The sequence below is a fragment of the Pelobates fuscus genome, chromosome 1 (assembly GCF_036172605.1).
Source record: "Pelobates fuscus isolate aPelFus1 chromosome 1, aPelFus1.pri, whole genome shotgun sequence".
In the NCBI taxonomy this organism is placed as follows: Eukaryota; Metazoa; Chordata; class Amphibia; order Anura; family Pelobatidae; genus Pelobates; species Pelobates fuscus.
The window spans coordinates 292003254-292029798 of record NC_086317.1 but is presented as its reverse complement, the minus strand read 5'-3'; the positions used below and the strand labels follow the sequence as shown (position 1 = coordinate 292029798).

Sequence of the window (26545 nt, the reverse complement as noted above, 5' to 3'; positions counted from 1 at the left end):
CTCACAATCACATGGCCAGGATAGCTGCCTGCAGCAATGCCAGCAGGGGGACTAACTGTAATGACAGTTAGTCCCCCTGCTGGCTGAAAATCAAATTAAAATAAGTGTAAAAAAATATATATATATACTTAGATCATATATATATATATTATATATATATATGATCTAAGTATATATATATATATCAAATTACACATAGACTGATACTGATTAAATATATATAGAATTATTGTTATATATATATTTATATATAATATATAAAAAAATATGTAAATACGTAAAAAAATAAAATAAAAAAAATAATTAAAAATAAAATATTAAAAAATATATAGATGTTTTATTTTGTTCTAACTGTATTGTGATATTATATATATATTTATATCAAAATACACGTAGAACGAAATAATATATATATCTATATACATAAATATATACGTATATATCACTATATATATACCTATATATAAATAAAAATATTTAAAAAAAATTATATATATATGCGTATATATGCACATATGTATATATATACATATATTAATTCTACACATATATTTATGTAATAATTTTACATAATTAGGTATCCTAATTAATTACAATTAGCGGGACCTGCCTGACAACCCATGCCGAAAGTATAGGGAATTTAATTTGCTAGCACTATATTTAACCCTATAACTTTCGAAGACACCATAAAACCTGTACATGGAGGGGTACTGTTTTACTCGGGAGACTTCGCTGAACACAATTATTAGTGTTTCAAAACAGTAAAATGTATTACAATGATGATATCGCCAGTAAAAGTGAAGTTTTTTGCATTTTTCACGCACAAACAGCACTTACACGGACGATATTATTGCTGCAATACTTTTTACTGTTTTGAAACACAAATATTTGTGTTCAGCGAAGTCTCCCGAGTACAACAGTACTCCTCATGTACAGGTTTTATGGTGTTTTCAAAAATGACAGCGTCAAATATAAGGCTTGTGTTTCATTTTTTTCACATAAAAATTCGCCAGATTGCTTACGTTGCCTTTATGACCCTATGGTAGCCCAAGAATGAAAATTACCCCTATGATGGCATACTATTTGCAATAGTAGACAACCCAAGGTATTGCAAATGGGGTATGTCCAGTCTTTTTTAGTAGCCACTTAGTCACAAACACTGGCCAAAATTGGCGTTTTTTGCATTTTTCACACACAAACAAATACTAACGCTAACTTTGGCCAGTGTTTGTGACCAAATGGCTACTAAAAAAGACTGGACATACCCCATTTGCAATACCTTGGGTCGTCTACTATTGCAAATGGTATGCCATTATGGGTGTAAATTTATTTCCTGGGCTACTATACAGTCTCAAAGGCAACGTAACCAATCTGGCGAATTTCAATTTCAAATGTAACACGCTATATTTGACCCTGTAACTTCCCAAAACACCATAAAACCTGTACATAGGGGGTACTATTTTACACGTGAGACTTTGCTGAATACAAATATGTGTATTTTATTGCAGTAAAAGCAAACAGTATTATGACATTGACAGTTAAAATGTAATGTAGAACTAAAAACATAAAAAAAATCTTATTTTCTCCCATTTTTTTCATATTAAATTATGTTTCATAGCTAAATATTTGATATTAAATGAAAGCCCTGTTTCCCCTGAATAAAATGATATATAATAAGGGGGGGGGTGCATTTAATATGAAAGAGGTGAATTACGGTTGGACAGACATATAGCGCAAATGCCAGGTTTTGTTTACATTTTGTTTCGTTCACAACTTGTACATTTGGCTGCGGTGTTAAGGGGTTAATATTGGTCTTGTAATTTATTTATTTTGTTTTACATTTACTTTCATATTTGTTTTCATCTCTATTGGTTTATTTGCTCACTAGTGACATCATCATTATTACCTACAGACAGGATTTTTTTATATATACATTTTTTTAATATATATTTTTCATTCATGTATGAATTTTTTTTAAATCTTGTTTGGGTTTGGAAACCGGTATGTGCAACTATTACTTGTTAAGCACTTTATATGCATTATGACATTTAAAAATATATATCATACTTAATGGCACTTTATTTCAAGGTGTATTTATTGAAATATATTGAACCGGTCGTGGCTATGTGTTGTTTTCCTGCATTGTCATGGCTATGATGTGGTGTAGGTTGTGGCTCTGAAATAAATTGAGATTACAGTTGAGAGTTTGGAATCTAATACCATTTTCCCCAGCAGATAATAGTTTTAATCCTAACGGATCTTTGAACACATATGATATCCACGATCCAAGTACGAACATTGGCGTCCATGGAACACACCTCTAACGTTGGTGGAATGCAAAAGCGGAAGTGACGTTACTGGAATGCACGGAAGTGCACTCTGGAACGCATGAGAAACTGGCAGCAGCATGTATGAAGTGACATTAGGACTTACAGTTGGGGAGGAAGGTGTGTACGAAGAAAGGAGTAGTGATTGGCAAACATTGATTAAACAATTGAGGGAACAGGAAGGACGCCCACTCAACCATCAATGAACAGGAAGGACTTTTCCTTTATAATGGGACTCGGGGCAGGGAGGAATTCAGCCAGTTTTTTATTGTATACCGAAATTTTATTGTATTTTATTTGTTTTATCATTGGAGGTCCCTGAGGAAGTTCATACATGAACGAAACGCGTAGGACCTGGGCTCCATTATTTTTTTAAATTCATTTCTTTTAGTATAATAAAAAAAGATTTTTAGCTACCTGCATTCCTGACCTTTATTCGGCTCCTGAACTGAGAACACCAGTGACAGTGAAGAGGTTGACTTAGCCCCCCATCACTCGCGGGAGGCACCCTCAAGGCGATCTTAAAGCTTCCATTTTGTGAGTACAATCTATAACAAGCGTGTTAATTGACTTTGTATTGCAATATCACACTATATACCTACTAAAAGTGTAGCTAAGATGATTGATTCCCTGCAGCCAACAGCCCTGCCTCAAGTTGTTAAAATGCTATACTTCAGCCTCACTCCATGCCAAGTCATAGTAGGGAATTAGGCAGTGATTCGCTGAGAGCGCTCTGTGGACCCATGCAGCATATTATTGCCTGCTACTTTTGGTATGGTGTATAGGACCATTATTTCATCGTTGGAGGCTGTGGTGCAAGCTGCCAGGGACAGAGCAACTTTACTAAATTGTGATTGAACCATTTAGCGGTGATGCAGGACACCAGGTTCCATAACCACTCTAATCTGTTGAACTATATTAATTACAAACATTTCTCTAATATGAGGGGTAGAGTTCATGGAAATAAACTACCATGGGGTACACAAGGAAAAGAAAGGTTGGGAACCACTGATCTATGGCATATATTAAATTTTTAAGAATGATGGTAATGTAATTTAATGTACAAATTTTTTTTTATTGTTTTTTCATTAAAGTGGCATAAATATAAAAGTACCAGTTATGGCTAGTGGACCGGACACAGTGACTGTACACCGCTTACAAAAAAAAGGTAAATATATCTTTCACTTGTGTGCTTCAGACTGATGGCTAATGAAAATCTATATTTGTTTTTATCTCATTGGGTTTTATACTCAGAAATGAGAAAAATCTAACTAAAATAGTGCAACCATGATCAGCCACAACATTAAAACTACTGACAGGTGAAGAGAATAACATTGATTATATTGTTACAATTGCACGAGTCACATTGATGGAATTTATTAGGTAGCAATTGTTTGTGAAAGAAGCAAAAATGTGAGTGACTTTAAAAAGGGCCAAATAGTGATTACTAGACCAAAAGTGGTGCAAGGAAGAATAACCGATGAACTGATGTCAGCAGGGCCGGACTGGCCAAAAAAATTAGGCCCGGGCATTTTTCAATCAGAGCGGCCCCCTAAGAAGGGGGCGGGGCCAGAGAGGGTGTGTTTTGTCATCACTAATGACAAGCACGCCCCCTCGCAAAGTGAGCATGTTGGTTCAATGCGCAGAGCTCCACTGAAGAGCTCTGGCATTAGAAAAAGGCCCTGAATTTGTTCTGCACAGCGCAAGCAAATTTAATAACATGCTTGCACTGTGTTTGCTTTTAAATTGTCTCTGGTGTCTCCACAAGTGGGATACCAGAGGACAAAAGGGCCAGGAAAGTGCATGGTGCATGTGTTTGGAGCCTGCTTGTGGGATTGCATGTGTGTAGAGTGTGGTGTGGTATTGTGTAAATAGGTAAATTTCATTTGTGTTTGTGGTGTAATGTGTGGCTAGGGGCTGTAGAGAGTTTGTGTATAGGGGGCATAGTGTTATAGGGGATGTAGCGAGTGTGTGCATACGGGCTGTAGTGTGTGTGTGTGTGTGTGTGTGTGTGTATAGGTGACGTAGGGTGTGTTTAGAGAATGTTGTATGTGTTTGCTGATAAGGAATGTAGTGTGTGTGTAGGTGGTGCAGTGTGTGTGTGTGTGTGTGTGTAGGAGATCTACTGCGTAAAGGACCTAGAGTGTGTATAGGAGATTGTGTGTGTGTGTGTGTGTGTGTGTGTGTGTGTGTAGGGGATTAAGAGTGCATATAGGATAAGGGATCTAGCGTGTACCTGGAGCGTAATGTGTGTAGTGATGCAGTGTGAGGGGTGCTGTAGTGTGTATATTATATTTGGGCGTATTGTATGTTTGAGGGGCACAGTATGTGTGTCTGTAAGAGGGGTGCTGTGTGTGAGGGTGTTTTTATCTGCCGTCACATTCTAGGTTTCTAATTTTCTTTGTCTGTTAACTCACTGAGGGTTATTTGGGTGCTGTGTGTGTTTGGGTCCTGCGCTGTGTGTCTGGGGGTGCGCTGTGTGTCTGGGGGTGCGCTGTGTGTCTGAGGGTGCGCTGTGTGTCTGGGGGTGCGCTGTGTGTCTGGGGGTGCGCTGTGTGTCTGGGGGTGCGCTGTGTGTTTGGGTTGCGCTGTGTGTCTGGGGGTGCGCTGTGTGTCTGGGGGTGCGCTGTGTGTCTGGGGGTGCGCTGTGTGTCTGGGGATGCACTGTGTGTCTGGATGAACTGTGTGTCTGGATGCGCTGTGTGTCTGGATGAACTGTGTGTCTGGGGTTGCTGTGTGTGTGTCTGGGGGTGCTGTGTGTGTGTCTGGGGGTGCTGTGTGTGTGTCTGGGGGTGCTGTTTGTGTGAGTATATATAAATAAAAATATATTTATAAAAATAATAAAATAAAATGTTAAATGACCCCCCCCCCCCTCCCCCTTCTTACCTTTATCCTGGGAGGGGGGAGTCCGTTCAACCATGAGGAGGGGCGTGCTGCCATGGAGGGTGCTTTCTTCCCTGATGGTCCAGTGGTGAGAGTGAACTCTAGCCTGCAGGCTAGAGTTCACTCTCGCGAGATCTGACCGTTGCCGCGGTAACCGCGTCAACGCTCAGAATCCCGCGAGAGGACCCGGCGGAGCTGCTGGATAGAGCTCACCGGGTCTTCTCCTCCCTCCCCAAGCGGCCGCATCTGAGTGCCTGTGGGCCGGTGAGGGAGATCTTTGATCTCCCCACCGGCCCATGGAGGCAGACAGCAGGGCTGGCGCTCGGGTAGCGCTGGCCCTGCAGGGGCTGGCAGGGGAGATCCTGTGATCTCCCCAGCCGCCCTCGGCCCCACGGCCATCGCGTCCCACCGGGCATTTGCCCGGTGTGCCCGATGGCCAGTCCGGGCCTGGATGTCAGGATCATGGTGTGGGGAGCGAAACTAGCCTGGTCTATTCACGCAGAAGGGCTGAAATTACTGAAAAGTGTAATGCTGGCCATGATAGAAAGCTGTCAGAACACTCAGTGCATCACAATTTGCTGCATATGGGGCTGCATAGCAGCAGACTAGTCAAGCCCTAAATTACCACTGTCCACCTTCAATGTGGATGTGAGCGTCAGAACTCTATGGAGCAGTGGAAGAAGGTAGCCTGGTGTGATGAATTAGCATGATACACTATGGGAAGAAGGTTCTGCTCAGCACAATGTTTTGCTGGGAAACCTTGGGTCCTGGAATTCATGTGGATGTTGCTTTAACATGTACGACCTACCTAGAGATTGTTGCAGACCACGTACACAAGGGCCGGATTAACATAGGAGTTGATGGTGCTGCATGGATCATTGATTAGGGAATTTTTAATTTTTTTTTTATGTTTTCTACTCTTCACATGCTCTTGCTTTAGTATGGAAACTTGAGAGTGATGTAGGGGAACAAAATTGTTGAGGACTGGCTGACAATGATATTAGTTAAGGTAAAGCTGACTTTGCGCACAATGCAAATGCTCTTGCTGCTTCATCTCTCTAACACTGGGGCATGTTCCCTTTCTTTTACACTCACTACATACACTTTTTCTCTGTCCTAGACTGTGTAATAGGAGCTTCTGCTAGTAAGAAAGTTAGGAGAGGGAGGGGTGGACCAGCATATGCTAAGGGGCAGCTCTTAAAAAGCATAGAGCTAGCACATCATTAGATGCATTTATGCCAAGCTCAGGGTGCTGTCTGCACAGTATGCCCTTGGTTTGTCATCCTGCATGATATAGCTATCAGAAAAGGTGCATTCATGCTAGGCTGGTCTAATTCTTTGTGCAGACACTCCTCCTTTTTGGGCGTGTTTGTCTATTGGGAAGTTCTGGTTACGTGATTCACATAAGTGGCCCACCCTTTTACCAAGCCCATTGAAGACCTGCTGCACCAGACATTGCTGTTATGGGTTTTGGATTTACTTGAAAGATGAAAGCGAGAAATTGGCATAGGGTATATATTTTTTTTTCTGATACATACTGTGTGTTCCCTCCAGCACCACCTCCATCAGATACATGACGCTTGGGAGGTATAACTGTTTTAGTGTTTTCTGTCGATAAGATTCTGTAATTAGGCACATCACAATTGTCAGCACCAGGCCCAATAGGCTCTTAATCCGGCTCTTAATCCGGTCCTCCTCAATAGCATTACGCATGTGCACACCGGTGGAACGCACGCCCGGGAGGCGTTGCGTTCCACCAAAAACGGAATCGCGCTACTGCGCATGCGCGAAACCGGGTTTTTGGCGCCAAATTTTAATTTGTTTTTAAAAAATGGTATATAAGCTGTGCAGAACCTTTCTGACCTCAAGGGTGGGTGTACAGTTCTGGTTATCCGTGTCACCAGCCCTCCTACACAGACATTAGGTGATTTAAGGTGAGATTTAACTCCTTAAACTCTCCTTTTATTCACCTATTATTATGCATGCTTCTATTTATTTTTATTTTATTCTGATTCCACAGATATGTCCAGTCCTATATCTCCGGATAAAGCTGATAAAGACAAGATGTCAACATCTGTCCCAAAAAAAGCCACAAGCAAATCTAAGCACTTATGTTGTCTGGAATGTGCTGTGCCTCTACCTGACGGATGTGGCAAAAAGACGTGTAATCAGTGCTCTACGGAATTGCTAGAAAAAGCAAAGCAGACTGATATGGCATCCTTCCTGGGCTGGTTTCAGGAAAATTTGTCCCAGACGTTTGAGTCTTTTAAAGATGCTGTGAAGAAAGAACCAGCTATTCAAGAGAAGCTGCCTAAGAAACGTAGGAGGAATAGATCTCCTTCTGTGCCTGACGTCTCTTTAGGAGAGTGCTCTTTTTCTTCACCTTCTGATATTTCCAGCCTAGCTTCCAGTGTGGAGGAGGGCTTCCCACCAGAAGAGCTGAAGAAATTTATTAAAGAAGTGACAACAGCTGTACAAGAAACTGAACCTACCAAGGGTAAGGTTAAAGGTTTCCCGATGTCACCTAAAATCTTGGATCTCCTTCATAGAGAATGGAAGATTCCTGAAAGACGTGCATTTATTTCAAAACATTTTAAACTGCTGTTCAAGCTACAGTCGGAAGAAAAATGGGAAGATCTTCCTAAAGTAGATATTCAGATTGCCCAGCTGTCAAAGAAAACCACTATACCCATTGGCGAAGTCTCAGGACTTAAAGACCCAATGGACAAACGAGCCGAAACTTTGTGTAGAAGAATCTTTCAAGCCGCAGGATACCAATGCAGAGCTGAAATTGCAGGTTCAGCGGTTCTCAGAGCTCAGAGCGTTTGGCTACAAGCCCTGGAAGAGTCCCTTATGGGAAAATCAGATACAGATCCTTCCCATCTTATGTTCCTACTGAAATTATCCAATGAATTCCTTTCAGATGCCTCTGATGAGTCTCTTCGTTTAGCAGCAAGAATTATGGGGTTGTCGTCAGTGGCCAGAAGAGCTCTGGACAGAACATGGACAGCTGATTCAGCGTCTAAGGCAGCCTTGTGTGAATTACCCTTTGAGAGGAACAAACTTTTTGGAACGCCTTTGGAAGACATTATTAGACAGATGTCGGACACAAAGAAAGCCCTACCTCTGGAATCAAGAACACAGGGATATAAAAGATTTCAGTACAAGGGTCAGCGGTCCTTTCGTTACCAAGGGCGGTTTCGAAGGTTTTAAAAACAGGGTGGAAACAGCAGCCAGTGGTCTAGACAAGAATCCAACAGGCAAGACAAAAAGAGGAAGTTTTGACGCCAAAAGAGTGGGAGGACGCCTTCGGTTCTTCGCCCACGAATGGAAAAAGAGTACCTCAAATGGGTGGATTATAAGAACAATTTCAGAAGGTTAAAGAATAAAGTTTTCAACAAGACCACAACCTTCCTTCCTACTATCAAACTATCCTTCAAGGAAAAAAACAGAAGCACTCCTAACAGAAGCTCTTCTTCTTTTAAGAAAAGATGTGGTAGAGAAGGTACCCAAACGTTGGGAATTTCAGGGATTTTACTCACGCCTGTTCCTGGTTCAAAAACCAGATGGATCCTTTTGGCCGATACTAGACCTAAAACAAGTCAACACCTGCATACCGTACAAGAAGTTCCGCATGGAAAGAATTCTGTCTGTAATGCACATTTTACAAAAAGGAGATCACATGGAGATCACAGATTTAAAATATGCTTACCTCCATGTACCGGTTTCAGAATCTTCCCGGAAGTTTCTCAGATTTGCGGTTCTAACAAGAAGTCGAAGAATTCTCCATTTGCAATTCAAGGCTCTACCCTTTTGGCCTGTCTTCAGCTCCTCGAGTTTTTACGAAGATCCTGGCACCCATAGCAGCAGTCTTACATCTGAAAGGTATCTCGATTGCTCCATACCTGGACGATTGGTTCTTGAAAGCCCAATTGAAACAACTGCTAAAAGATCATCTCAAGATTGCTATGAAGGTTTTAAAAGATCACGGTTGGATCCTGAACCTGAAAAAAATCCAAGTTGACTCCGTCACTGAGTCTGGAATTCTTGGGTCTTCGGGTAGAATCACAGTCCCTGTCTCTGTTTCTACCAATAGAGAAACAAAGGAGGATTTTAAGAGCCGTATCAAAGCTGCAGAAAAACCTAAGCTCAATAAGGGATGCTATGAGGTTACTAGGCCTCCTCACTTCTGCAACCCCGGCAGTGGCCTGGGCAAAGGCAGAATCAAAACCATTGCAATGGGACATTCTTTCCCAATGGACACGAAAACAGGAAGATCTAGACTCTGCCTTCCACCTATCCGAAGTGGTGAAAAAGCAACTAAACTGGTGGAAAGACAGAAGCAACATTTCAAAAGGCCTATCGTTTGCACAAAAACAGTGGATTACGATAACCACAGATGCTTCCCAGACTGGTTGGGGCGCCCATCTAGGTTCTCAATTCCATCAAGGTCTTTGGAACAGGGAAGAGGCATGCGCTTCCTCAAATTTCAGGGAATTAAAAGCGGTTTGGAAGGCACTGGTATCCTTCAGTTCAGTCATCACCAATCGGACAGTGAGGATTCAGTCGGACAACGCCACTACAGTGGCTTATTTAAATCGCCAAGGAGGCACAAAGGTAAAAGCTCTACAAGATCTCTGCTACCGTATAATGTCTTGGGCCCAAGCGAATCTTCTCGCAATCTCGGCTACCCATATCAGAGGGTCTCTAAACGTTATTGCAGAAGTCATTGGTCTCAGGCAGACTGGGCGCTATCAAACCAAGTTTTCTTGGAGCTAGTTTCCCGTTTCGGCAGGCCAGAGATAGACTTGTTGGCCACAAGGAGAAACAGAAAAGTACAGAGATTTGCTTCTCTCCAAGCAGGAGATTACCCAGATGTCCTGGACGGTCTATCGATCCCTTGGAACTTCGACATGGCTTATGTTTTCCCTCCTGTCGCTCTTATTCCACGGATTGTTCAGAAGATAAGATGGGAGAAGGCAAGAATTTTAGCAGTCCTGCCCTTCTGGCCAAACAGAAGTTGTTTTTTTCAGAAGTGGAAAACATGACCATCTCACGTTGGTCTCTCCCAATCTCTTCCACCATATTAGAGAATGTGACTCTTCCCGTAGAAACCCTGGAAATGTTTCACCTGATGGTTGCTGCAAGGATGATCCTTCAAGGACATGGTCTTTCAGACCATTTACCTTTAGCGCTTGTTGTGTTCAGTTGTATTCCTTCGTATTGACCTTGGCTTTGTTTCTGACTACGTATTCTCTTTATCCTTATCTGTTCTGTTTGCCGGCTTGCTGTTTACTGTGTACCAGACCCCGGCTAGTCCTAGTTTACGCTGTCTCTCTGTGCCCTTGACCTCGGATCGTTCCTGACTCTGTCTCCTCTCATATATGTCGAGTCCGGCCATTCTAAGGTCCGGTAGATGTATCTCTCCTCTGTGTTGTCTTTTGTTAAGTTGAATCCTGCGTGTTGGGGTATATATTCGTTACAGGATGATGCTGTAGGTGGTGATGGGGGTAATGGGGGGGTGATGGTGTGATAGTGGGGCGGGGTGATGCTGAGGGTGGTGAGGGGGGTAATGCTGAGGGTGGTGAGGGGGTAATGAGGGGGGTGATGCTGGGGGGGGTGATGCTGGGGGGGGTGATGCTGGGGGGGGTGATAGTGAGGGGGGTGATAGTGAGGGGGGTGATAGTGAGGGGGGTGATAGTGAGGGGGGTGATAGTGAGGGGGGTGATAGTGAGGGGGGTGATAGTGAGGGGGGTGATGCTGAGGGGAGGTGATGCTGAGGGTGGTGAGGGGGTGATGCTGAGGGTGGTGATGGGGTTAATAGTGAGGGTGGTGAGGGTGGATTATAGTGAGGGGATAATAGTGAGGGGGTGATGCTGAGGGGGGTGATGCTGAGGGTGGTGAGAGGGCGATAGTGAGGGGGTGATGCTGAAGGGGGTGATGCTGAGGGTGATGGTGGGGGGGTGATGCTGAGTGAGGGGGTAATAGTGAGGGGGTAATAGTGAGGGGGTAATAGTGAGGGGGTAATAGTGAGGGGGTAATAGTGAGGGGGTAATAGTGAGGGGGTAATAGTGAGGGGGTAATAGTGAGAGGGTAATAGTGAGAGGGTAATAGTGAGAGGGTAATAGTGAGAGGGTAATAGTGAGAGGGTAATAGTGAGAGGGTAATAGTGAGAGGGTAATAGTGAGAGGGTAATGCTGAGGGTGGGTGATAGTGAGGGGGTGATGCTGAGGGCGGTGAGGGGGTAATAGTGAGGGGGTAATGCTGAGGGTGGGTGATAGTGAGGGTGGGTGATAGTGAGGGTGGGTGATAGTGAGGGGGTGATGGTGAGTTGTGATGGTGTGGGGGTAATAGTGCCCCCCATCCCTCACTTAGGCTGCCTCTGTGCTGCTCCCCTGCGGTTTCAGTGATGAGCGAGAGGCAGGGATAACCTGTAGCTTCCTGCCTTTCAACATTCACGGTGCCGGTATTGCAGTGTATTCACACAAACCAAAAATAGCAGCACAAGCTGAAAAATCCAGGGGTGGGCAAGTGCCCCCTCTTGACCCCCCCCTCCTCCCCCCCCCGCGGACGACCATGCATCTCGCTGCCCAGTATGGGAACTGGATGACTTTGTGGCGAGTGAACTGTGCACAGTACAACACTTGATGAGGACTTTGCCATAGATGGGTACCAGCTATACCACACAAGATGAGTTTGTTTTATTATCCCTCTGTTTTACCCCTCCAGCTTATTTTATATAGCGTCTGCTGTACAATACCTAGCAGTCAAATGTTAACCTCTAAGTCATTAACTAGACACATTTCTGCTAAGTAATACTTTTGGAGACACCAGCATGCCTATCCTGTGCTTGGCACTCTTAAATGCAGGCTCCCAGAGTAGTTTATAAGCGTGGCACCACTGCCAATCTGCTATTTATAGATCGCAAACCACCTACTGCTAGTGACCCCAGCACCTACTTCTTGAGACATACTCTTACATGTATATTTTTTCCTTAGGTTGCAAAAATGTTGTGCTTAAAGCGGCACTGTCATGCCGAACTTACCTTTCCTCAATCTCTTCCTCTTCTCCCCCTCTCTCGGGATCTGTTATTCTTTTCTTCCTGTCTTCTTTAGTTTTCTTTAAAATTATAAGACAAAGTAGGGACTCTTTGCCTTATGGAGGATTCCTCCGCTTGACCAGCTCTGACCAGTGGAGGAGCAAAGTGTGCTTCATTTCCGCTGGTCAGAGCAATTTTCCCATGATCCCTAGCTTTCCTCCCTGTTCCCACAATACTTCCTGTCAGTATTGCCGAAAGTCCTGTCACTTAGACAGAACGCCGGCAAAACTGCCGAATTGCATCCTAACAGAATGAGAAGAGTTTCTCCATTGGTGTTTTTTTGTTTGTTTTTTTTAAAGTGCGACGGGTATGATGGATTTTTATTTGGCCTTTTTGGGGGCTGAAGAAAGAAGAATTTAGAAAAAAGAAGACGTCAAATGGTAAGTTAAATTTTTTTTCTTACAGGTTAGTTATTTTATTCCCCCCCCCTATCTTTATTTAGGGCCCCCACCCACCGCTCAGGGGTGGGGGCCAGGGGGGAGGACAGTAGGTCCCCCCCCTTATTATTTTATTAGGGCCCCCACCCACCGCGCAGGGGTGGGGGCCGGGGGGGAGGACAGTAGGTCCCCCCCCTTATTGTTTTATTAGGGCCCCCACCCACCGCGCAGGGGTGGGGGCCGGGGGGGAGGACAGTAGGTCCCCCCCTTATTGTTTTATTAGGGCCCCCACCCACTGCGCAGGGGTGGGGGCCGGGGGGGAGGACAGTAGGTCCCCCCCCTTATTGTTTTATTAGGGCCCCCACCCACCGCGCAGGGGTGGGGGCCGGGGGGGAGGACAGTAGGTCCCCCCCTTATTGTTTTATTAGGGCCCCCACCCACTGCGCAGGGGTGGGGGCCGGGGGGAGGACAGTAGGTCCCCCCCCTTATTATTTTATTAGAGCCCCCACCCACCGCGCAGGGGTGGGGGCCAGGGGGGAGGACAGTAGGTCCCCCCCCTTATTACCATTTATTTTTTTACAGTGAGCAGCCACAGGCTGCTCACTGTTTAGTGGACATGCCCCTACTCGCGGTATAGCGAGTAGGGGCATTGGGGAGATTTTAATCTCCCTTGTGCTATTATGGGGGTCATATTGACCCCCATAGAGTGAGGGGGGGATCTGGGGGGCTTATGAAGTGGTGGGGAGCACAGCTCCCCACCGCTTCTGTCTTTACATATTACAAGGAGGGAGCTGCACGCCGGTAGCTCCCTCCTTGTAATAAACTGAACGAACAAACGATCACTGATACACAGTGTTAGTTTGTTCATCTGATTTTTTATATTCATTCATTCGTCTGTCTGATGAACGAATGAATAGATGAAATTCCCGTTCGCATGTCCAGGTGTTTCACTGGGCATGTGCGGGAATCTCACCGTCTGTGTAGTGTGGGTAGATGACGTGTCCCACAGGGACTTCACCTACCCACACAAAGATGGCGGCGCCCTGAATAAAGATCAGGGCAGAAAATACAGATTTAAAAATAGGTAATCTGGGGGGTTTAGGGGCATTTGGGGGTGACTAGGGGGTCAATTGGATGTAGTGGAGGCGGGTTAAAAAAAAAACTGGATTCGGCATGACAGTGCCGCTTTAATGGCCATGTCCCTAGCAATGTGTGTGTCTCCAGGTGGATGCAAGCCTGTTGCCCTAATCAGATACCCGCATGATTCTTATTAGTTTTATTAAACTACCATGCTTTGACTATATCTTCCTATTTCTAAAGCATTTCTCACATCTACTCTCCACATATCTCGACTAATTTTTGTCAGTATAATTTGTTGAATGCTTAGATATGTGTCGCCTAACTTGTTTAAATCTAGTTTTTCTAAAATATCTGTATTGTTACAACTATGCCTCAAATAAAAAAACAGATTGACAAAAAGAAAAGGAAAAGTAAGTTCCCAGCATCCCAGTCTATCACATGACATATCACTGGAAAGCCCAGGATGTCCTCTTTACAATACAGCTAAAGAATAAAAGGAGATGCATGTGAGCGAAATGTACAGTATAGAGTTAATGGGCTGGGTCTCGGGAGGATATAATTTTTTAAAAAAAATTTGAGAGCAAAAAAAAAAAAAAGGTTTCAGTGACATTTTTGTTCCCAAAAACAAGTACTAATTTACATATCTAGTTTCATAGCACATCTTCTTCTTGTGAATCATCTCCTTCACGAATGGTTAAATTTTACTGTCACTTAGGAAAGTCCTTTTCTTGACAGAGGCACTTCATCATTTCCTCACTAGCCTAAAAAGATAAAAAAATGCTTCCAAGAACTTGTGAAGCTTGTCATGTGATGCTGAGTGACCTTGTATTCAAAGGAACAAACAAAGGCTTCTTGATTCTGTGCTGTTTTTAACCTTTTAGCTTTCAGCAGCCAGAGTGTTATTACTTGTAACACATTTGAAACCACAATTGCTGCCTTCTGTGTTATTACAATGAGAAAACGAATTAGGCAAAATAGACATACATGTGATCATGTCCAAAAGTCATTTGGAAAAACACACTGTGACAAGGTAAATTTTACACTGTCTTTCTCTGAACGTGTAAGATTATTTTAGCTTGTCTTGCATTAAAGTCCGTTCTGTGCAAATTTATTTCACCTAGCCAGTGAATGGAGACTGGAGCTACTTTTTGCTTGTGTAAGTCTTAGCATCAGCAAGGAGGAGTGTTAGACTCTAAGCCTGAAGGGGTTCCAAGTAAAAGGCCAAACCATTATTAAATGTTTTGCCCCATAACTGGGGAACAGGGCCAGTGTACTCCTGACATCACAACCACTATAGGTTTCCATAGCGGTTATGATGCATGGGGTAAAGGGAAATTGTCACTTTTCTTGAAATGAATCCATTAAAATCACCTATAACTTGTAAAGGGATACTTTAGGCACCTAGACCACTTTAGCTTTGTTACGGACCGTTTCAGCAGACAAGGGGTTAAAATGGTTTAGGCGATAATCCCCTTTCCCAGAGACCAGCATCTACTGCAATCACCAATCTCCCGAACTCCAAACTGTACGAATTCACCAATCTCCCGAACTAGAAACACACGAACCCTGGAATCAGCCGAACAGGAAAAGCATACAATCCGCTTACACTCCTGGCAGTCAGCATACAATCCAATTCCCCCAAAGAACGAGACGACACATCGCTTTGAGGGTTAAGCAGGAACTCATTTACTGAGGGCTACCTGCCCAGTATTTATGCAGGTCTCCCACATGGTGGACACTCCCCTAAGGGACCATATGGGAGACTGAAACAGCAGACAGACATGTATCACTTTAGTACATACAGACACAATACTTTCCCACAACCTCTGCATTTTGACTTACCGTTTGCCTTACAGTTGACAGAAACCTGCGAGTTTCACCTGTTTAATCTTATTGCTTGTCGTATATAACATATAACTGCTTAATAAAAAAAAGATTTACAAAAAAAAATACTTTCCCACAATGCATCCTGGCTTCCTCCTCTCTGTCCTGGAGATAATTAGAGAAGTAATTCTATTATCTCCCAGGACAGAGGCAAGACTCCATTATGCACGTGGTGATACAAATACAGTATATCACTTTAAAATATACAATAGGACAAATGGCACAGAACATACACACATTTAACATGTAAAAGTGCCCGGGTTTGGTGCATGAAAGCCGGGCAGACAAGCGCTGGCTGCCCGGGGAGCTCCAGAACACCGCCATCGTGTGGCGGCTGAATGTAACCGCGACCACCCAGCCACAATCAATTAGACTGCGGTTAACCGCAGCTACTGGGTGGTCAATTGCCGGCACACGCTTGTTAAGCCGCGGTTAACCGCGGCTTCAGGGAGGTCAATAGGAGGCACATGCCAGCTTCTGGGTGGCCCATTAACAGCGCCGGCCGGCTTCCCACGGCTCTGGGGAGGTTGAAAAACGGCTGTTTGTTCGGTAGATGGAATCTACCGAACTGCTGTGCAGAAAGGGAGAAATAAATCCTTCTGCACAGTGAAATTAACTCTTTAGCTGCCGGTCCATAATCTAAAGGCAGCAGGCGAGCAACCAGGCTTCTCCAGTTCACAGTGGCAAAGTTGGTTTCGCCACACTTCTCCCCTTTACCAATTAGACTAACAGGGTACCTGACCTCCTGCTGGTCAGTGCCCTTGTTAGTCCAGCAGCCCACCCACAAGACAGTAACAGCAGTACAGCCCACCCACAATAAATGGTTACTACACCTGGGTAAGGGAGAATCTTGTCCATGTCCAGGTGCCTCACCACGGCTGTGTGGGGGACTGGTAGGCTGCCTTGGTGGGTTGCTGAGTGGGCAGAGACCAGCGGTACTCTGTCCTGGTGCCAGCACTACCACGGGAGTAGTCTGGTTGGAGCCTGGTTGCTGGAGACTGACTGTCTCCCTTTTAGGTGCATAGCTCGGCTGCCGGAGGGGGAGGCCGACTGTCTCCCCTTTGGATACACCGCTCTGTGGCTGGGGGACAGGACCGACCGTCCCTACCTCTTGTGCTGTAAGTGCAGAGACTACGGTCCCATCTGCACAGTTGTGGGGCTTAACATCTCCCCTTGGTGTGTCAGGCTGCCGCTGGAGAGAGGGGGTAACAAGCTCCTCTCTCTGGGCGGTAAACTGACGCTGGGGGGAGGGGTTAGCAGGCTCCTCTCCCTGACACTCAATCTGCTGGTGGAGAGGGGAACTAGCTGTCTCCCCTTTTATTCTCTTGTCCTGCTGCTGGGGTGCGAGACTGACGGTCTCTGTTCCCTGCAGGACACTCAGTCGCTGGGGAGGAAGGACGGCACCTTCTGCTCCCTGGGACACTCACTGCCGCTGGGGAGGACGGACGACACCATCAGCTCCCTGGGACACACACACTGCCGCTGGGGAGGAAGGATGACACCTTCCGCTCCCTGGGATACACACTGGCGCTGGGGAGGAAGGACGATACCTTCTGCTCCCTGGGATACACACTGCCGCTGGGGAGGAAGGACTGCACCTTCAGCTCCCTGGGGTACACACTGCCGCTGGAGAGGAAGGAGGACACCTTCTGCTCCCTGGGATACAATCTGCCGCTGGGGAGGACGGACGACACCATCAGCTCCCTGGAGTACACACTGCCGCTGGGGAGGAAGGACGGAAAACCCCCTTGCCCGCTCTGATTCCCACGGCAAGTACTCCCACTGTTTTCCTCACAAGCTGCACTATACTCTCCGAGGGGTTGGGTGTGCATAAAGCCAGCACCGCGGTGACCTCTCTGTCAAACGCCTCTTGAGTGTAGCTGGGTGCCATGCTTGCTCTGCTGAAGTTGGTTCCTTAGTAGATAGGGGCGCTGTATGGGTACTGGCGTTGCCCTCACTTTGTAAATCCAGGGGATGGTGTTACCTGTAGATGTCCTTCTGGTTGTAGGAACGATCCCGCCGCTTGCCACCAATTGTTGCGGACCGTTTCAGCAGACAAGGGGTTAAAATCGTTTACGCGATAATCCCCTTTCCCAGAGACCAGCATCTACTGCAATCACCAATCTCCCGAACTCCAAACTGTACGAATTCACCAATCTCCCGAACTAGAAACACACGAACCCTGGAATCAGCCGAACAGGAAAAGCATACAATCCGCTTACACTCCTGGCAGTCAGCATACAATCCAATTCCCCCAAAGAACAAGACGACACATCGCTTTGAGGGTTAAGCAGGAACTCATTTACTGAGGGCTACCTGCCCAGTATTTATGCAGGTCTCCCACCTGGTGGACACTCCCCTAAGGGACCATATGGGAGACTGAAACAGCAGACAGACATGTATCACTTTAGTACATACAGACACAATACTTTCCCACAATGCATCCTGGCTTCCTCCTCTCTGTCCTGGAGATAATTAGAGAAGTAATTCTATTATCTCCCAGGACAGAGGCAAGACTCCATTATGCACGTGGTGATACAAATACAGTATATCACTTTAAAATATACCATAGGACAAATGGCACAGAAAATACACACATTTAACATATCCCCATAGCTCAGGTCTGAGTGCACATTATTAGGTGAATGGCACTCAGACCACACGAATACAGTTTAATTGCCATGGAGCTAAAGTCTTTAATTATACGAACAGGCTCCATGGCATGGCTATCTAGGTTAAAACATTCACATAAAATAAACTACCGAATTACATGCATTCGCTCAATCCGTACGAATAGAACCAGGGGTTGGAGGTTCAGCGGTGCCTGCACGTAAAAGTGTCCAGGTTTGGTGCATGAAAGCCGGGCAGACAAGCGCTGGCTGCCCGGGGAGCTCGAGAACACCGCCATCGTGTGGCGGCTGAATGTAACCGCGACCACCCAGCCACAATCAATTAGGCTGCGGTTAACTGCAGCTACTGGGTGGTCAATTGCCGGCACACGCTTGTTAAGCCGCGGCTTCAGGGAGGTCAATAGGAGGCACATGCCAGCTTCTGGGTGGCCCACTAACAGCGCCGGTCGGCTTCCCACGGCTCTGGGGAGGTTGAAAAACGGCTGTTTGTTCGGTAGATGGAATCTACCGAACTGCTGTGCAGAAAGGGAGAAATAAATCCTTCTGCACAGTGAAATTAACTCTTTAGCTGCCGGTCCATAATCTAAAGGCAGCAGGCGAGCAACCAGGCTTCTCCAGTTAACAGTGGCGAAGTTGGTTTCGCCACAAGCTTATTGAAGTGGTCTAGGTGCACTGTCCCTGTCAGTTTAACCCTGCAAATATAATTATTGCAGTTATTGAGAAACTGAAATATTTATCTTGCAGAGTTAACTCCACCTCTAGTGACTGTCTTCCAGACAACCATTAGAGGCGTTTTCGGGTTGTTAGGTGACTTTTGGTCCCCTGACGCTGGACCTCCTCCTAGGCTATAGTTTTCATTTAACCTGTTTCATGTGCTGCTTTGTTTTCTTTTAAAATTTATTTTCAATATTTAACATGTAACCTTGCAATCCAGTTTAAGGATTAATGCAAATGAGTAGAACAGGTCGACAGAAACAACGTTTTGTTTTTTCTTTTTCCTTTAACTATCTTTAATGGCAGAAAAGAGCAACATTTGTCCTATGCCAAGGAGGGAAAGGTCAATGGGGGCCCAAGTCTAGGATCTATGTGTGGATGTCTACATTTTACTTTTCATACCGTGCAAAATCATATTTGCATACAATAGGGATACATAAACAGAATGTTAAGTGACAGTTCCCCTTTAATAAAGCATATTGATAGGTGTTTTCCTATCCTTATTAGTTAAATTTGTTTGTTATTTTAGTGCATTTCCTGGCTTACCCATGCTCCATGGGGCGGTCTTTTGCTCTGTGGCTCTAGGTTTACACGTCTTGACCCATGACATGTAATTTGACTTGCCAAATTTGTTAGTATTTCTGTATATTGAAATATTCAAATGTTTTGTAAAATAATTGGTCAGAAACAACTTTTTTTTTTTCTCCAAATACCATCCCATAGTGCATTTTTCTTAGATGCCAGCTGCTTGTTTGTTTGCTAATGCTAATTGTTTGTTTACCTGCATGTTTTTGTTTTTAGTTTGTTTTTATTTTGTCATATAAATGGTGCTTATTCTAGCACATAACCATAATGTTATTGTTAATGATGGGAAAAAGGACAAGATGTTAGACGTTGAGCACTGGAGGGCTTCGCACAAAAGAATCCACATAATATCTGTAAGTGAAGGATACATGGGTGGCACCACACCTGGACGTGTACCAGCTCAATGTGTGCATCTAAATATAATCACTAAGCATATGTCAATTCCTGCTTATGCATGTCACTCGGATATTGATATTCTCTCTAGTCGTTTCTCTCACACCTCACCCCTCTGCCAGTCCTTACATTGGCTTCCTGTATGCTATAGGAGTCAATTCAAGGTACTAACTCACACCTATAAAGCACTGAACAACTCTAGCCCTTCATATATCTCCTCACAGATCCATAGGTATGTCCCTTCTCGGTCTCTCCACTCTGTCCGTGACCACCTCCTGTCCGTTGTCTGCACTCGTACGGCCAACTCGCGCTTGCAGGACTTCTCGCGGGCGGCTCCCTTCCTATGGAATAGCCTGCCTACTGCCATCAGACTCTCCCCTAGTCTTGCATCTTTTAAGAAGTGCCTTAAAACCCTCTTTAGGAAAGCTTATGGCCTCCAAGACTAACCCCTACCTCACATACCTGTCTCTTGCCCTCTCCTAAAGGGCAGCCCACCTTATTTGATTGCAAATTCCTGTCCTAATGTGTTTTACACCCCACCTCCTATAGAATGTAAGCTTGATTGAGCAGGGTCCTCTTCAACCTATTGTTCCTGTAAGTTTATTTGTAATTGTCCTATTTATAGTTAAATCCCCTCTCATAATATTGTAAAGCGCTACAGAATCTGTTGGCGCTATATAAATGGCAATAATAATAATAATAATATTGTGAAATGCCTGTAACGTCTCAGATTGTCTTGGAATAAATAAAGAATTTAAAAAAAATAATAATAAAATAAATGGTGCTTATTACCCAGTGGACTTTACAAAGGCTGCCGCCATAAGCAAGAGTAATCCAGATGCAAAGAATTATATATGCATAAATAAACCAAAACTACACTAGGCATGCTCTTTTATTTAAAATACCTATAAAAGTTCTGTTTTCCTTTAAATGCCCTTTTAAAAGTGTGTTTAATAGGATCTGCCTCCAGTTTATGACTCCAAAATAGATACTGGTCTCCCGATCTGCTTTCCTAATGGCAATATGTTTTTGTATTTAAATAAACCCTCTAGACATCATAACTAAGTCATATAATTTAAGTCGTTATGGTACCTGGAATCCACTTTTGCTGTCCCACTGTTCTGTCTTAATCCATGTTCAAATGGTTCAACATTGAATGAGAGTACTCGGGTACCTACAGCCCACTCCTCTCAGTAACCTGGCTAATGCTAAGCACTTTCTGCCTGTTGTAGGTATGTATTTGGTATGGTTAATGTGGATTTACAGCAGCAGTGGAACTGTTGGCTGCCGGTGCCCCCTCATTCATTGTTAAACTGATAAACAACAGTTTTATGTCCAATATGTTAAAGTAGTTATGGTGCTTAGTGTCCAATTAAAATAGGCACAAGCCCGTCATATTCAGTAAAACACCATTCCAATGGATGATTAATGCTTATGTATAACTGGTTTTACTGGGATTATTCATGCAGTTGGTGTTTTTTTCTGTTGATACGGTTTATTTTTGCCTGGGGACCAGGCACTGACACATCACATTTAAACCTTGTTTAAACCTTACACATATAAGCTAGTGTGATATATAAAATTCTTATATACATGACAGAGCCCAACATGGCCTGCCTTTTATTACATGTAGACAATGGAGTCCAGAAAAGCACACATGATTACATGCAGTTTCAATGTCCGGCACTAGAGGGAACTGGATCATTTCACGTGACATATTGAGCTTCTACTATCTTGCCTCTAGGTTGCCACATGTCTTGACCCATGACATGTAACTTGAGTCACCAAATTTTGTTTGAATTTCTGTATTTGGAAATGTTAAACTGTTTTGTAACATAATATACAATTGATGTAATACTGAGTGCAAAATCACCACACTTTACTTTTTTATAATTACAAAATATATTTACCAAGCACACTGACTAGCACAATTAGACAAAACCTATTCATCAAATATAACAATACCCAATTCAAGCCTGTACACTTGCAGCCTTCTATCCACAATTTTGGGAGAAACCTGAACTATATCAACCACTGTCTGTCAATCGTAATATGTTATGTGTTCATCTCTGCCCTGTATCTGCTGCTGCTTCCTGCATTACCGGTTTCTGAATGTTGGGAGGTAATTTTTGATGACGTGTATTTGAAGCATAACATTTTTCATTCATGAACCCATTTGAAGAGGCTGTAAAATATAAGTCATGTTTTAACATTCCATTATCTTAATTTGGCTATCCAATGAATAGATATTGTTGAGGGTGTTTTTTTGTTGTTGTTTTTTTATTTTATTTTTTAAATATCCGTGTATCATCTCACATTTTTTCTGATACCTCTATCATAATTTATTTATTTTGATTATTTATTTACCTTTCTTTAACAATATTCCACCTATAAATCTAACAACACATCTAAAAACACCTACACCAGCAACTTAAGGAGGGAGAAAGACTCTTCTTCTCCCTTCCTTCTCTTCTCTATCTGTATCTAATTTGGCGATGAAATCATGAACATTCATACCACATTCATACTCAGTCTGACCATTTGGGGATAATTGGTCTTAATAATATTTACAGAATTGATTCCTCTATCTTTTTGAATCCTTCACTAGTCCCAGAGATGTTTATTTGATTTTACTCCATATTTTGTCTTTCATTTTGTACCATTGCGGCCAATATTTTTTTTTAATGAATTTCCAAATTTTTCATTGTTTTGCCTGTATCCTTTTTCCATTAGAGCTTGATATTCCACTTGTTCAAACAGCTCTGCGAAATGTTGATTTTAGTGCTGCTGTGTGTGGCCTAGCGTAGAGGGAGGCCTATGGCCGAGTAAGACTCTGCATTTGTGGCTAACCAATACCCCTCCATGGCTGTACATATTCCCGGTCCGTGGGGTGTCCAGTCAGGCTAGAGAGCCGCAAGGCTTTGTCTGTCCCTGATGATGAGCTCAGGTAAGTGATAGCTCGTGGTGTAGCGTGAGTCTTTCCCTGGGATAGCGATCTTCCTCCGTGTTGCTTTTCCGTTCGGCATGTATGATCCCTCCGAGGGTGTAAGTCGTGCCTTTGGCAGTAGGTCGCATCAGATGCGTGTCGGCAGTGTCCAGCAGACCTCTTTGCTTTCAGCATCATGGTGGCGGAACGCCTAGCAGTACGCTTAGCAGGTTGTAGCCTGGCATGTCTCCCCAGGTGAGTCGGCTTTGTTGCGGCTGTTGCTTTGGATTTCCTCCGGCTTTCACAACGTGGGGTTGTTGCATCAGGACGGCGGACCTTCCGCCACCGCCTAGTAGGAACCGAGGAGCATGAGACCCCTGTGGTGTGTGGTCGCTGAGTGGGAGTTACCCTCCCTTGGGCACCCGGACTATTAGGTGTAGTCTTGTTTCGTCGCTTTGCATCAGGAGTGGAGCTGTCAGCCACAGGGGGTGAGTAGCATTGCTTGCCGGTGCCCATTTGTCTCTCCTCTAGCCGGCGCCAGAATTCCGTAAAGATTGCATCCAGCCTTGTGAGAGTGGATTCCCGAAGGCCTTGTGGCATGGCTTGAGGATTTGCGCCCGCCATCTTAGTTCCCGCCGATTCGGCCAGCAGGATCGTGTGCTGGGTCGCAGGGCTTGTGAGTAGGGTGTGAGTGTTGGGGCCGGGATAACCCCCACCAGCTAGGGGGGGGGGACGGGATCCCTTGCTGTGTCCACTTCTGTCAGCGGGATATCCAGCAGGAAGATCGGCCGCTTCTTCCACGCCAGCACCCACAAGTAGGCCGCAAGTGTGTATCTGGTCCAGGCCTCTCATTGTGCTTCTGAAAAGCTGCAGGGTGGTGTAGAGATGAAGTTAGCTTTTTGACAGCCTTTAAATGGCTTGGTTTTGTGGGGCAAAGAGTCAGATTTAAGGCACTTCAGGAGTTTTTCCACACAGAGCACACTCTGCATGCGGCCATTCAGGTTTGCAGCCAGGCCCCGCCCCCGACTATTGAATTTTTAATAACAATTTGGAGTCAAATACCATTGGAATAGGAGTTTGAAATATATTTCTAAAAGATTTACATTATGTGTAACATATTTAGTGAAATTTATAGCCGTTTTCCATTTCCATGTTTTCAATTTCTTGCCATCTCTTTATTTGCATCAATTCAGAAAATGGTTCTTGTTGATTGATTAAATTATACATGGTCTTCCCCATCTTATTTTCTATTTTCCCTAGAAATATTTCTTCTATATTTTTGTTCTTAATTTTTTTTTTTTTACCTCAGTATCTACTTTTCCAAATAATTTTTCAATCTTAAATAGTTAAAAAATTAATTTGGTGGGAGTTTGAAGTTTTGGGAAAGTTGACAAAAGGGTACATCTTCTTGTTCATTTATTATTTGATTTAAATTAGTTATCCCTTTATCTACCAAAGATTTTAAACTTATATCACTTAGAAGAATTCCCATGATATTTAAAGGGACGCTATAGTCAGCCAGATCACTTCAGCTCATTGAAGTGGTCTGGGTGCCAGGTCCCTCAGGTTTTAACTCTTCACATGTAAACATAGCAGTTTCAGATAAACTGCTATGTTTACATAGCAGGGTTAATCCAACCTCTAGTGGCTGTCTTCCTGACAGCCGCTAGAGGCGCTTTTGCGATGCTGGATGCAAAATTTGCATCCAGCGTGCAGAACGTCCATAGGAAAGCATTGGGAAATGCTTTCCTATGGACTGTTAGAATGCGCGCGCGGCTTTTGCCGCGCATGCGCCTTACGCTCCACTCGGGAGCTGATGTCGGCAGGGGAGGAGAGGTCACCAGTGCCGAGAGAGCCCGGCGCTGGATTAAGGTAAGCTGCTGAAGGGGGTTTAACCCTTTCAGCGCCACTGGAGGAGGACCCTGAGGGTGAGGGTCCCCCCAGGAAAATGGGTTTGTTTTCCTGACACTAATGGGATATAGGATATAGGATGTCAGCTCCTACATTGCTAAATGTTTTGATTTGATTTTTCTCCAAACAAAGCTTAAATCTTTTAAAATAGGGTTATCTATTACAGACTTTACTTCTTTTGACCATGGAATGATTCTCACATCCTTTTTTTAATTTATTTCTTTGCGCATTATTTTCTAATTCTAACCATTGTGAAGCTTGATTTGTATTGCATCATTTCACTATATGAGATAACATAATTGAGTCATAACTTTTTTTTTTTTTTATATATTTGGAAGATCTAAACCACCTTCTTTCATGGTTCTAGATAATACTTTGAATGCAACTCTCGGTTTCTTATAGTTGCAAACGAATCGATTAAATATCTTTTGAAATTCAGATAATACTATTTTTAGGAACCGCTAATGGAATAGATCTGAAAAGAATTGTAAGTTTAGGTAGTATACAATATATATTTTTTTTACTGTTCCTGAACACCACACTTTTGGTTTTTCATGCTGCAGTTCTTGTGTTTTCAGCTCTACATTCCACAGATCTTGTGTACCCTCTTCCATCCATCCATCCATACATACATACATACATACATACATACACACACACACACACCTTCCTGATGGCCAGTTATATGCCAATATAACTGGCCATCAGGAAGGTGTGTGTGTGTATATGCATGTATGTATTTATGTATTATTATAGATATATAGTAGATTGGATTAGCTGTATTAGTCTGCTTTGGTATTTTGGCATCTTATCTCTAGCCGTCTGTCTGGAATGTATCCAGTCATGCAATATGAAAAAGAGAGCCATTTAAGATACAAGATAAATCACTTGTTCAAGCTATTCTTATCTATACAATAAAATATGCTTGTATGCATATACTGAATGTACTGAAGATTTCATTAGAAAATTCTACTTTTGTTTTGATCTGTTTTCTGTTAAGCAGAAGATTTTAATTGCTTTAGTAACTGCAATTTACTTATGGATATGAATAAGTCATTTCAATCTACAGAAACAATGAACTTTTCTGTTTTATTTTTACCTGTTCCCTTAATTTTTAAAAGAAGTATTAGTTATCATGGGAAGATCCACCGGATGTTTGCCTAATACAGACTGTAATTAGGGTGATGCAATGAGCACGTTACTAGCATAATAGTTTGAAACCCTGCTTCACTGTCATTGGGCTGGATTTGGTTTAAATCCAATCCAAGGCGGTGACAGCTATGTTTTCTTCCCCTTTTTAAAAAGCTTCCTTTACTAGAGTTACACATGTTTCTTCGATATCCCTGGGAAATCATTTTTAAGTTTTTTATTTTTTACTCTCCTTCATTGACATAGTTAGGCAGTGATACAGTTAGTTTTAAGGCATTTTCCTTAATAGTGTGTGTAATATGTATGTCAGAGCAATTTTTTATACATAAATGTAGGTTCCTTGTAGCAAGCGTTGGTTTAAATCACTAGTCAAAAATCATGATTTTTAAATGTAAGACACTCTTGTAATCTTTAATATTTGCAACCGGATGATTTCATATTAAGAACAATAACCTTTCAGATTATCATAACTGCTTTTCTTATATACCATTAAAAATACATATATAGATAGTGATGACATTGCAACGTGAACTATTGTCTGTTTAATTTAAATTGTTCTCCAAATATGCGTTAACCTATTAAGTAAC

General features: G+C 43.5%; 1 protein-coding gene across 2 annotated transcripts in view; it reads left to right on the top strand.

Moving 5' to 3' along the window:
- The window catches only part of NXPE3 (neurexophilin and PC-esterase domain family member 3), a 47107-nt gene that overhangs the window by 16815 nt on the left and 3747 nt on the right, over positions 1-26545 (top strand). For both annotated transcript variants that reach the window (XM_063457614.1, XM_063457605.1), the window contains exon 4: positions 3422-3495. In XM_063457614.1, the coding sequence (XP_063313684.1) occupies positions 3422-3495 (74 nt within the window). The remainder of the gene's footprint in view (positions 1-3421; positions 3496-26545) is intronic.